The sequence below is a fragment of the Stomoxys calcitrans genome, chromosome 3, assembly GCF_963082655.1.
Source record: "Stomoxys calcitrans chromosome 3, idStoCalc2.1, whole genome shotgun sequence".
NCBI classification, from domain to species: Eukaryota; Metazoa; Arthropoda; class Insecta; order Diptera; family Muscidae; genus Stomoxys; species Stomoxys calcitrans.
In genome coordinates this window covers 47,497,196-47,509,657 of record NC_081554.1, presented here as the reverse complement: position 1 = coordinate 47,509,657, position 12,462 = coordinate 47,497,196, and the positions used below count along the sequence as shown (strand labels likewise).

Genomic DNA, 12,462 nt, shown 5'->3' with positions numbered 1-12,462 from the left:
ACCCAATATATGTATCGCTCGATTTGCACATATATGGCCATAATATCTAAAATTTTCAATCGATCTGCACAAAATTTGGCACGGATTGTTTTGTTACTGATATTAACCTATCTGCAAGATTTCATCCAAATCGGGTCAGATTTGGATATAGCTCCCATATATATGTATCGCCCGATTTGCACCTTAATGGCTGTAGTAACAGCAATTTTTAAATGATCTGTTCGGGCTTTCATTTTCCTTACTGTTTTTTTTATACCCTCCACCATAGGATGGGGGTATACTCATTTCGTCATTCTGTTTGTAACTACTCGAAATATTTGTCTGAGACCCCATAAAGTGTATATATTCTTGATCGTCGCGACATTTTATGTCGATCTAGCCATGTCCGTCCGTCTGTCTGACGAAAGCACGCTAGCTTCCGAAGGAGTAAAGCTAGCCGCTTGAAATTTTGCACAAATACTTTCTATTAGTGTAGGTCGGTTGGTATTGTAAATAGGCCATATCGGTCCATGTTTTGATATAGCTGCCATATAAACCGATCTTGGGTCTTGACTTCTTGAGCCTCTAGAGGGCGCAATTCTTATCCGATTGGAATGAAATTTTGCACGACGTGTTTTGTTATAATATCCAACAACTGTGCCAAGTATGGTTCACATCGGTCTATATCCTGATATAGCTGCCATATAAACCGATCTTGGGTCTTGACTTCTTGAGCCTCTAGAGTGCGCAATTCTTATCCGATTGGAATGAAATTTTGCATGACGTGTTTTGTTATGATATCCAATAACTGTGCCAAGTATGGTTCTAATCGGTCCATAACCTGATATAGCTACCATATAAACCTATCTTGGGTCTTGACTTCTTGAGCGTCTAGAGGTCGCAATTATTATCTGATAGGAATGAAATTTTGCACCACGTGTTTTGTTATGATATCCAACAACTGTGCCAAGTATGGTTCACATCGGTCCATAACCTGATATAGCTGCCATATAAACCGATCTGGGATCTTGACTTCTTGAGCCTCTAGAGGTCGCAATTATTATCCGATTGGAATGAAATTTTGCACATAGTGTTTTAGTATCACTTCTAACAACTGTGTTAAGTATGATTCAAATCGATTCATAACCTGATATAGCTACCATATAAACCTATCTTGGGTCTTGACTTCTTGAGCCTCTAGAGGTCGCAATTATTATCTGATTGGAATGAAATTTTGCACCACGTGTTTTGTTATGATATCCAATAACTGTGCCAAGCATGGTTCTAATCGGTCCATAACCTGATATAGCTGTCATATAAACCGATCTTGGGTCTTGACTTCTTGAGCCTCTAGAGTTCGCAATTCTTATCCGATTGGAATGAAATTTTGCACGACGTGTTTTGTTATGATATTCAACAAATGTTCCAAGTATGATTCACATCGGTCCATAACCTGATATAGCTGCCATATAAACCGATCTTGGGTCTTGACTTCTTGAGCCTCTAGAGGGCGCAATTCTCATCCGATTTGACTGAAATTTTGCACGACGTGTTTTGTTATGATATCCAACCACTGTGCTAAGTATGATTCAAATCGGTTTATAACCTGATATAGCTGCCATATAAACCGATCTGGGATCTTGACTTCTTGAGCCTCTTGAGGGCGCAATTCTCATCCGATTGGAATGAAATTTTGCACGACGTGTTTTGTTATGATATCCAACAACTGTGCCAAGTATGGTTCACATCGGTCCATAACCTGATATAGCTGCCATATAAACCGATCTTGGGTCTTGACTTCTTGAGCCTCTAGAGGGCGCAATTCTCATCCGTTTTGACTGAAATTTTGTACAACGGATCCTCTCCATCGGATGACCATCAACATACGTGTTTATTATGATCTGAATCGGCCTATAGCCTGATACTGCTCCCATATAAATCGATCTCTCTATTTTACTTCTTGTTTTTAGTCTCAAATTAAGTGCAATTAGATTTTGTCGCCTTTTTGTAGAAACGTCCGATTTAAACTTTTCATACAAAAATTTGGTTTTTTTTTGTTTGCCAAAAGCTATCAGAGTTAAATACAACGTTAAATAACTGATCATTTTTCTCTTACATTGAAATTATTTTAACTGAGAGACAGAGAGGCAATGAAAGAGATTGTTTTCTTTGGGTTCTCTTAGCAAGCATGTTCTTGTGTCTTAAGTCTTTTGTTTTGTTTGAGGCGGTTCAAGAAACCAGAGCATTTTTTTTTATGCACTGCAAGTCAAGTCATGCTGTTCAATGCAAGCACTGCTCATACAACAAAGTCTTAGTCGTGTGTGGGCACTGCAATTGTTGAATGAATGAAGGTGCTTTTGGTTTTTATTTTTTGTTTTTTTTTCGCTTAGTGGTGAAGAGATGGAGTATGGTGAATTTTGAATTTGTGGATTGTATTTCTTGTGGTCGTCTATCTTAAGACACAGTCAAGTTGAGTTTGAAAGCTATAGCAAAAGTTTCAAGTTCCACACAGTGAACGACAGCAGCGGTGCATAGCCATAGTTGGGCAGCAAAGCGCCAAAACAGTTTAAGAAAAGTGCTCGTGCGCAAAGCACGCAAAAGCGGTTGGAAATTTTTGAAAATTTATTTGGGCGTTAATCAATCATAGCTATAAAAGTCATTATAAAGAAAAGAAAAAACAAAAACACAAAAAAAATAAAAAAAATGTGTTTGCAAATTTAAACTTAAATATTTAAACAAAATTATTTTTTTTTAAGTAAAAAAAAAAAAACAAACAACCATATCCGTTTCGCAGCAAAAATAAAGTGTTTTTGTTTTAATTTTACTTTTAAAAACCGTTGCCTGTCTCTCGCTTTGCAGTTGGTTAGTATATAACGCGCTCGAAAAAATAAAGAAGATGAGCATAGAGCAACAATTTTGCTAAAGTTGGCGTAAAAATTATTCGGTGCATTTTCCCCATTTAACTTTCATTCAACTGCTCTAAACTGATTGGGATTTGTGAGCAGAAAAAAAACTGCTAAAGTGTGTGGGCTATGCTTTTTTTTTTCTTCATAAATTTGCAAACACTTGTTGTCCCAACGTTTGTAACTCAATTTTTGCAAATACAAGTTTTTTTTCATTTGAGTTCAATAAAAATATTAGAAAAAGAAAAACTAACGAGCTGAAAATGTTTTTTTTTTTGTTTTTCATATAGACTAGTTTTTAGCAAAGAGTAATGCAAGGTGTTGTAATATAAACCACTCTCCAGGCTGTAAGCCAAACCAACCGAAAACCAGCCAACTTGGCCACCTAACGCTGCTTTTTGCAAAAATCCGAAAAAAAAATTTTACCCAACAAAGAGGAAAACAAAAATGAATAAAACCAAAGTGCAAAATCAGTGCAACGCCACAACAATTCAGTGATTTTTCCATTTTCCATTTTCCATTTGCAATTCAATTTGGTTGTCGTGTAAATGAAATCATAAAGTGCATGTTATTCACCCATATATGTGTGACGGCTTGGGGTTGGTGGCAATACGAAAAAAAAAACAAAACAAGAAAAATTAAATCGAAAAAACCAAAAGGCAAAAAATCAAATCATCCAAAAAGCCATAGAAGCAGTGATGGCAATAATGCCATAAAACAACAGCACATGCATATATTTCTATGTTTTCCTAGCTTTGGAAAAATTCATCATTTTTTTTTTTTTTCCTACCACTTTTTGATGTGAATTCTCTAGATGTGTGTCTTCTTTAAGTGCTTCTCTCGCATATGATTTGTTTATAATTTTCGCGTGAATCTTTTATTTTTTTTTTTAATTTTTTGTTGTAATTTTTTTTTCTATTGTCATTGTCTTAGAGCAGAAAAAGCTGAGAAGAAGAAAAAGAAGTAGAAAATATATACGGGCTTTCATAACCGCTGTAATTTGATCACATTACAAAATCATTCATAATTATAACAATTGTAGCTACTGTTGTTAAAAACAAAAAAAAAGCAAAACAAAACAAAACCTGATACAATACCATTAAAAAAAAAAAAAAACATAACAAAACTCAACGACATTTAAACCTCTACGACAACCAACCATCAGAGACTTGACATATCGACATCAAGAAATTCCGGCAAAATGGGTTTCATGAAACATCTTTACTGTCTACTGTGGCTGTTTGGAATATTCTGTTTAATTCAAAATTCAGGTAAGCTAACGGCTAGAAAACTTAAGACATGATAGGTAAATCAAAATTTCAACAAAATCTTAAATTTGAAGGAAATTTTTGGGAAACCTACATTTTAACAAAAAAAAATTTGAAAATATATTTATAGGATTTCTTTTAATTTTTTATGAGCACAAAATTTCCTAAAAATTTTCACAGGATTATATCTCGAAGAGTTTTGTGTTTAGTATCGAATTTTGACAACATTTTCGATGAAGAACAAAAGTTGACTAAACGTTGTTTTTGTGAAAGTTCGGCCGGGCCGAATCTTACAAACCCTCCACCATTGATCGCCTTTTTCGAGTTCTATGCGCGGTATCTCTTTTTATACAAACATAGAATATTGAATAAGAACTGTTTTGTTAAGGCTCAAATCGGTTCATAACCTAATACAGCTGCCATTAAACCGATCTGGGATCTTGACTTCTTGAGCCTCTAGAGGGCGCAATTCTTATCCGATTGGAATGCAATTTTGCACGTAGTATTTTGTTATGATTTGCAACAACTGTGCCAAGTATGGTTTAAATCGGTTCATAACCTGATATAGCTGCCATATAAACCGATCTGGGGTCTTGACTTCTTGAGCCTCTAGAGGTCGCAATTATTATCCCATTTGCCAGATATTTTGTACGACTTATTCTCTCATGACCATCAACATACATGTTTATTATGGTCTGAATCGGTCTATAGCCTGATACAGCTGCCATATAAATCGATCTCTCTATTTTACTTCTTGGCTTGGCTCGAATTGGCTAAAATTTTGTGATTTTACACAGGTCTCCAACATATAATTTAATTGTGGTCCAAACCGGACCATATCTTAATATCGCTTTAAAAGCAGAGCAAATCTTTTCTTTTATCCTGTTTTTTGCCTAAAAAGAGATGCCGGGAAAAGAACTCGACAAATGCGATCCATGGTGGAGGGTATATAAGATTCGGCCCGGTCGAACTTAGTACGCTTCTACTTGTTACTTCTAGAGGCACTGCAAACGCATTTATTGACCAATCTTGCCAAAATTGTACACAGCGCTTTTTTTGATGACTACCACAATATCTATAGGTTTGGTTGAAATCGGTTCAGATTTAGATGTAGCTCCCATAGATATGTTCGTCAGATTTTGGGTAATTTGTTGTCATTTGAGTAGTTATTAAATTTTTAACATATCTGCTTTGCTCGAAATTTGATACGAGGATTTTAATAACCCATCTGAAAACATCCGTCGAGGTCCATCAAAGTTGGTTTAGTATTATGTAGAGCTCCCACTTTGTATTTATAGGGTTTTTGGGTATTTTAAAGTCGGTACCGCCCGACTTTTGCAAATTCTTACTGGTTTTAATTTACTTTTTTTTAGTTTATTTTTTAATTTAATTTGCTTTACTATACTTAATTTATATTATTTTATTTTAATTATTTTTTTTTTATTTTATTTCACTTTATTTTTTTTATTTTTTTTATTTTTTTTTTGTATTTTGTTTCATTTTATTTCATTTTTTTTATTTTAGTTTTTTATTTAATTTTATTTTATTTTATTTTATTTTATTTTATTTTATTTTATTTTATTTTATTTTATTTTATTTTATTTTATTTTATTTTATTTTATTTTATTTTATTTTATTTTATTTTATTTTATTTTATTTTATTTTATTTTATTTTATTTTATTTTATTTTATTTTATTTTATTTTATTTTATTTTAATTTTTTAATTTAATTTAATTTTATTTTTTATTTTATTTTATTTTATTTTTTTTTAATTTAATTTAGTTTTATTTTTTATTTTATTTGATTTAATTTTATTTTTTTTTTAATTTAATTTTATTTTTTTTAGTTTATTTTATTTTTTTTAGTTTATTTTATTTTATTTTACTTAATTTTATGTAATTTAATTTAATTTTATTTTATTCTACTTTATTTTATTTTATTTTATTTTTTTTGTTTCATTTTATTTTATTTTTATTTTATTTTATTTTCTTTTATTTTATTTTATTTTATTTTATTTTATTTTATTTTATTTTATTTTATTTTATTTTATTTTATTTTATTTTATTTTATTTTATTTTATTTTATTTTATTTTATTTTATTTTATTTTATTTTATTTTATTTTATTTTATTTTATTTTATTTTATTTTATTTTATTTCATTTCATTTCATTTCATTTTATTTTATTTTATTTTATTTTATTTTATTTTATTTTATTTTATTTTATTTTATTTAATTTTATTTTATTTTATTTTATTTTATTTTATTTTATTTTAATTTATTTTATTTTTTTATTCTAGTTTATTTTATTTTTTATATTATTTTATTTCATTTTATTTTTTTATATTATTTTATTGTATTTAATTTTTTTTAATTTATTTCATTTTATTTTTTTATTTTATTTTATATTATTTTATTTTATTTTTTTTTTATTTTTTTTTTTCATTTTTTTTATTTTATTTTATTTTATTTTATTTTTCTTTATTTTTTTATTTTATTTTATTTTATTTTATTTTATTTTTTATTTTAGTTTATTTTATTTTTTATATTATTTTATTTCATTTTGTTTTATTTTATTTTATTTTTTTATATTATTTTATTTTATTGTATTTAATTTTTTTCTAATTTATTTCATTTTATTTTATTGTAATTCATTTTATTTTTTTTTATTTTATTTTATATTTTTTTGTTTTATTTTATTTTGTTTTATTTTATTTTTTTTATGTTATTTTATATTTTTTATTTCATTTTTTTTTTATTTTATTTTATTTTTCTTTATTTTTTTATTTTTTTTTATTTAATTTCATTTTATTTTATTTTATTTTTTTTTTAACTTAATTTATTTTATTTTATTTTATATTTCAACTGAAGTTGTGCTAAATTTCTATTACGAAATTTTAAATTATTTATTTAAAAAACTCATTATTTTTATTATTGAAATATAACAGTGAAATTTTTAAAAATTGTATCAATTTTTTATTCAGTTGAACTTTGTGTGGCCTTCTACGCTAATTATCCAATTACCGGTGATACTAAAAAGCATTTTGAATTGATTTTTATCTTCAAAAGATATTTTTCTTGTTTAATCTGTAAGCTCCTTGTTAAAACAGTAGTTTACCAAAAAACGGATACCGTTTGCCACAATCATTATGGCAATTGGTTTTTGTTCTTTATTATCTGTTTCCAAAATAGCCAAGAAGTTTTCTCCAAATCTCAGCATAGCATTTCTTTCGGCAAGTACAACCATTTAACATAAAAAAACGCTGTCTTTACCTTTTATGCAGATTCAAATTAAGCTCTAAACAAGATAACGGCGTTTGTTTCATTTATTAAAATTTTAAATCTATCTCCAAAAATGCATAATGAAATGCCATGAAAACGGTAACAGTAACAACACCACTTTCAAGGCTTCCGTTTAGATTGTTATAGCAAAAAATTTCAATTGTTAACGTTACAGAAAAACCGTTTGTTGAACAGACCTAAATTAAATTCATGGTGAAACCCATTTGACCATAAAATGTGTTAGTATGTTAATAAAGCTGGTTATGACCGCCAAAGTACAAAATTCACAAAAATAATGGCAATAAAAATAATTAGGAGACGCAATGTTGTTATTCACTGAAACAGTTTAAGGAATATTTTATTGAAGAAGAACTAAGGTGGTTTCGAGAATGTCTTGAGTTTGTTTGAAAAACCTGAATTTAGAAAACAATGAAAGCCATATAAAAATGGAACACATATTTATACTTGTCCACCATGTAGACTGACTAGATATCAACTATAAAATGATTTAACTTGAAAGACTTAAGGCGCAAAACGAGTTGAAGTGCAATTTTATGAGATAATGAAGGCACTACGTACATATACTGAAATGGTCGATTGTTTTTTGGGCTTTTGTTTATATACATACGCATACTAGTGGTGTCAGAAATCTTATTAACACCACTATGTTGTTATTGTCATGAGTAAAAATAGAATGAAATATTTTGAAAACAAAAGACTTAAGACACAAGCACATTTATAACACATTGTGTTTTTAACAATAATTAATTACAAAATTCAGCCAAAAGATTTTGATAAGGGAATACAAACCAAATCGCTGTAAAAACCAAACCATAAACAAAATTTAAAGAAAACTAGCTGAACCGGGCCCACTCCGCTGTGCCTTCTTTTACTTTATATGGAACAAAATTATCCTTTTTTTTATTTTCGACAATTAAAGAGCTTTTAGTGAAAAACCATGGAACGAAAATAGTATTTGTATGATTTCGCTTGGCTAACAGTCAATCTGAATCCCTTTACTGATTTATGAAAGTTTAGGGTCATTTGGGTTTGGATGTTGGATGTACTCCATTCTTATTTGAGCCCAATATGCTCATGGGTATTATGGGAGTAAAAAGGCTCCCAGGGTGTCGGTTGGTGGGTTTTAAGGGGTGGTGTGGACCCCCATAATCGTGGTCCCTTCTAGTGAATTTCATGATCTACTCTCAAATACCTTTCATTTAAGTCCCATATTGCCTTGACCCGATTTAGGTGTATTTTGGGGAGTGGGGTTGTCCCCCAAACACTTAGCCCTAAAAATAAATCAGCATTGTGCTGAACCCCATATTGCCAATGGACTCAAAGTTGAATATCAAATTCGTTTTCCAATCTCAAATACCTTTCATTTTAACCCCTTATGGGAAAAGTCAGCAGATATGTCCGCTTTGTGGGGAGCTACACTCTCTTTAAGACCCAAATTGCCATGGTGAGCAAATACGTGCTATTTAGTGGTTTTTATAGGGGTGGGACGTCCCCTAGACAGTTGGTCCCGAAAAATGATATCAGATTCGTGGTCTACTCCAAAATACATTTCATTTGCTCCCCATATTTGCATAGTCGGCAAGCATGTCCGGTTTGGGGGGTGTTCTGGGGGATGGGGCGGCCCATTCAGTGACATTCCCTGAAAATATATATCAGCTTCGTTTTCTACTCTAAAGTACCTCTTATTGAAGCCCCATATTGCAATGGTCAGCAAATACTTTCTATTTGGGTGGTGTTATGGGGTTGGTTGGGCATATAGAAACTTTTTCCCGAATATTGATATCAGATTCTTGGGGTACTTCCCAAGGCCTTTCATTTGAGCCCCATATTACTATGCTCGTAAATTTGTGCTCTTTGGGGGTGTTTTTGGGTAGGGGCGGCCCCCAAAACACTTGGTTCCACATTTGGATATTATATTTGTATTCTACTCTAAAATACCTTCTATTAAAGCCTCATTTTGCGATGGTCAGTAAATAACTCCTGCTTGGGGGTGTTTTTAGGGAGGGGCGGCATCTCCCAACACTTGGTCGCACATTTTGACATCATTCTATTCTATTCTATTCGTATTCTACTCGTAAATACCTTTCATTTGAGTCCCATATTGCTATGGTCGGTAAATATGTCCGACATAGGGGAGTTTTGGGGATTGGGGTGGTCCCCCAAATACTTAGTACGACAATTAGATATCAGATACGTTTTTTAATCGAAAATACCTTTCATTTGAGTCCCATATTGTCTTGATTGGTCTATATATATATTTTGTAGGTTTTGGGGTGGGGCGTCCCCCCTAGGTACCCCATCTGAAATTTGGATACCAAATTTTTGTTTTTACATTCCTATAAGAGAGCACACAAAACTTGGGGTAAGGGGGAGGGACGCTAAATTTCGAAGGAGTAAAGCTAGCCGCTTGACATTTTGCACAAATACTTCTTATTAGCGTAGGTCGGTTGGGATTTTAAATGGGTCAAATCGGTCCATGTTTGGATATAGCTCCCATATAAACCGATCTTGGGTCTTGACTTCTTGAGCCTCTAGAGGGCGCAATTCTCATCCGATTTGACTGAAATTTTGCATGAGGTGTTTTGTTATGACTTCCAATAGCTGTGCTACATATGGTTCAAATCGGTTCATAATCGGGTATAGCTATCATATAAACCGATCTTGGGTCTTGACTTCTTGAGCCTCTATAGGGCGCAATTCTTATCCGATTTGAATGAAATTTTGCACTTGGTGTTTTGGTATCACTTCCAACAACTACGCCAAGTTTGGTTTAAATCGGTCCATGTTTTCATATAGCTGCCATATAAACCGATCTTGGGTCTAGACTTCTTGAGCCTCTAGAGGGCGCAATTCTCATACGATTTGGCTGAAATTTTGTACGAGGTGTTTTGCTATTACTTCCAATAAATACGCTGAGTTTGGTTTAAATCGGTCCATGTTTTCATATAGCTGCCATATAAACCGATCTTGGGTCTTGACTTCTTTAGCCTCTCGAGGACGCAATTCTCATCAATAGCTTGATACATCTCCCATATAAACCTATCTCCCGATTTTGCTTCTTGAGCCCCTACAAAGCGCAATTATTAACCGAATGAACTGAAATATTACACAATGACTTCTGCAATGTTCAGCATTCATTTATGGTCCAAATCGGACTATAACTTGATATAGCTCCATTAGCATAACAGTTCTTATTCAATTTTCTTCGTTTTCCTAAAAACAGATACCGCGCATAGAAGTCAACAAATGCGATCAATGGTGGAGGGTATATCAGATTCGGCCCGGCCGAACTTAGCACGCTCTTACTTGTTTTATATACCAATCACCATAGGATGGGGGTCTACTAATCTAGTTATTCCGTTTGTAACATCGTAAAGTATTCGTTTAAGACCCCATAAAGCACATATATTCTTGATCGTCTCGTCGTTCTGAATCGATCTGGCCATGATCGTCCGTCCGTCTGTCGAAATGACGATAGAGGTCGAACACGTGTAGCTGGCCGCTTGAAATTTTGCTCAGTTACTTAATATCGATGTAGATCGTTGGGGATTGCAAATGAGCGATATCGGTTCAGATTTAGATATAACTCCCATATAAATCGACCTCCAGATTTGACTTCTTGATGCCCTGGAAGCCGCAATTTTTGTCCGATTTGGCTGAGATTTTGCCCATAGTGTTCCGTTGTGACTTCCAACAACTGCGTCAACTACGGTTCAAATCGGTCTATAACCTGATATAGCTTCCATATAAACCGATCGCCCGATTTGACTTATTGAGCCCTTGGAAGCCTCAATTTTTGTCCTATTTGGCTGCAGTTTTGCGTGTAGTGTTTTGTTGGTTTTGTTGTGACTTCCAACAACTGTGCTAAGTACGGTCAAAATCGGTCTATAACCTGGTATAGCTCCCATATAAACCCATCTCACGATTTGACTTCTTGAGCCCCTAGAAGCCGCAATTTTTATCCGATTTGGATGAAATTTCGTGTGTAGTGTTCTGTTATAATTTCCCACAACTGTGCCAAGTACTGCCAAAATCGGTCTATAGCTTGATATAGCTCCCTTTGACAGCAGCTTTGGTTTGTAAATAGAATAATTTTTAATTTTTTCTATTTTTTTCGTCCCGACCGAACTTAACACTCTTTTACTTGTTTAGATTTAAATCTGAAATATGACCTTAATGCGCCTATAAACCAATTCATATATCTAAATAGTGTCAGTCATCTAGTATATCAAACAAATCCAACAAATCATGTTTGTTCAACCCCTGTGAGAAACATCAGCAGACATGTATAAATAAACATAAGACTATTTTAAGACAAGCTTCTGTTGTTTCAATCAAGATTATGTTTAACGACATACATTTGAAACCCAAACAAACTAAATAACATTTTAAATAATTTTTGAATTTTTTTTTTTTGCGAATTTTTAAGCACAACAACACCCTCCCTACTCGCAATACTCCAGCAAGACGTTAAACTACGCCAACAAAAAGGCATTGAACTCTTCATCGGTTTGCCTAGGTTTCAGTTTCAATTTCAAATTCGGTTTCATAGTTGTGGTTTTCTTTTAAACATGCTTTGGGATTGTGTTTGTTTTTTGTTTTTTCTGTTTTGCCTCCAACGACGAAAAAGAGCTCCAATAAAGCTATTAATTTATGAAAATTAAATTAATGCGATGCAACAGCGAGAGAAATTATAACAATTTATTCAATCGCCTAATAGTTTATTAACATATTTTGAATATTTTTTTTTTTTATTTTTATTTTTTGGAGGGAAAAAACTAACTGTTCTCTCTGTTGGTGTGCCCAAATGAATTTCTCTTACTAACATAGTTTGTGCAAGAAAAAAAAAATGAAAGAAAATGAATCCATCACTGTGATTAGCGTTAAATATTGGCATTTTTATGTGTTTGATGCTTGTCTGGGCTCATGATATGATTAAGTAATAAAACATTATCTCCTAAGGCGTATATTTTATGAAAATTTGCTTAAAATAGTGCGAAGGTTAAGTTA

General features: G+C 32.0%; 1 protein-coding gene across 1 annotated transcript in view; it reads left to right on the top strand.

Annotated features, from left to right (window-relative positions):
* Positions 1-2,589: 2,589 nt before the first annotated feature.
* Positions 2,590-12,462, top strand: part of LOC106090382 (mucin-2) — a 485,125-nt gene continuing 475,252 nt past the window's right edge. The window contains exons 1-2 of the mRNA XM_059365446.1: positions 2,590-2,841; positions 3,816-4,153. Coding sequence (XP_059221429.1) covers positions 4,084-4,153 — 70 coding nt within the window. The 5' untranslated portion in view covers positions 2,590-2,841; positions 3,816-4,083. The remainder of the gene's footprint in view (positions 2,842-3,815; positions 4,154-12,462) is intronic.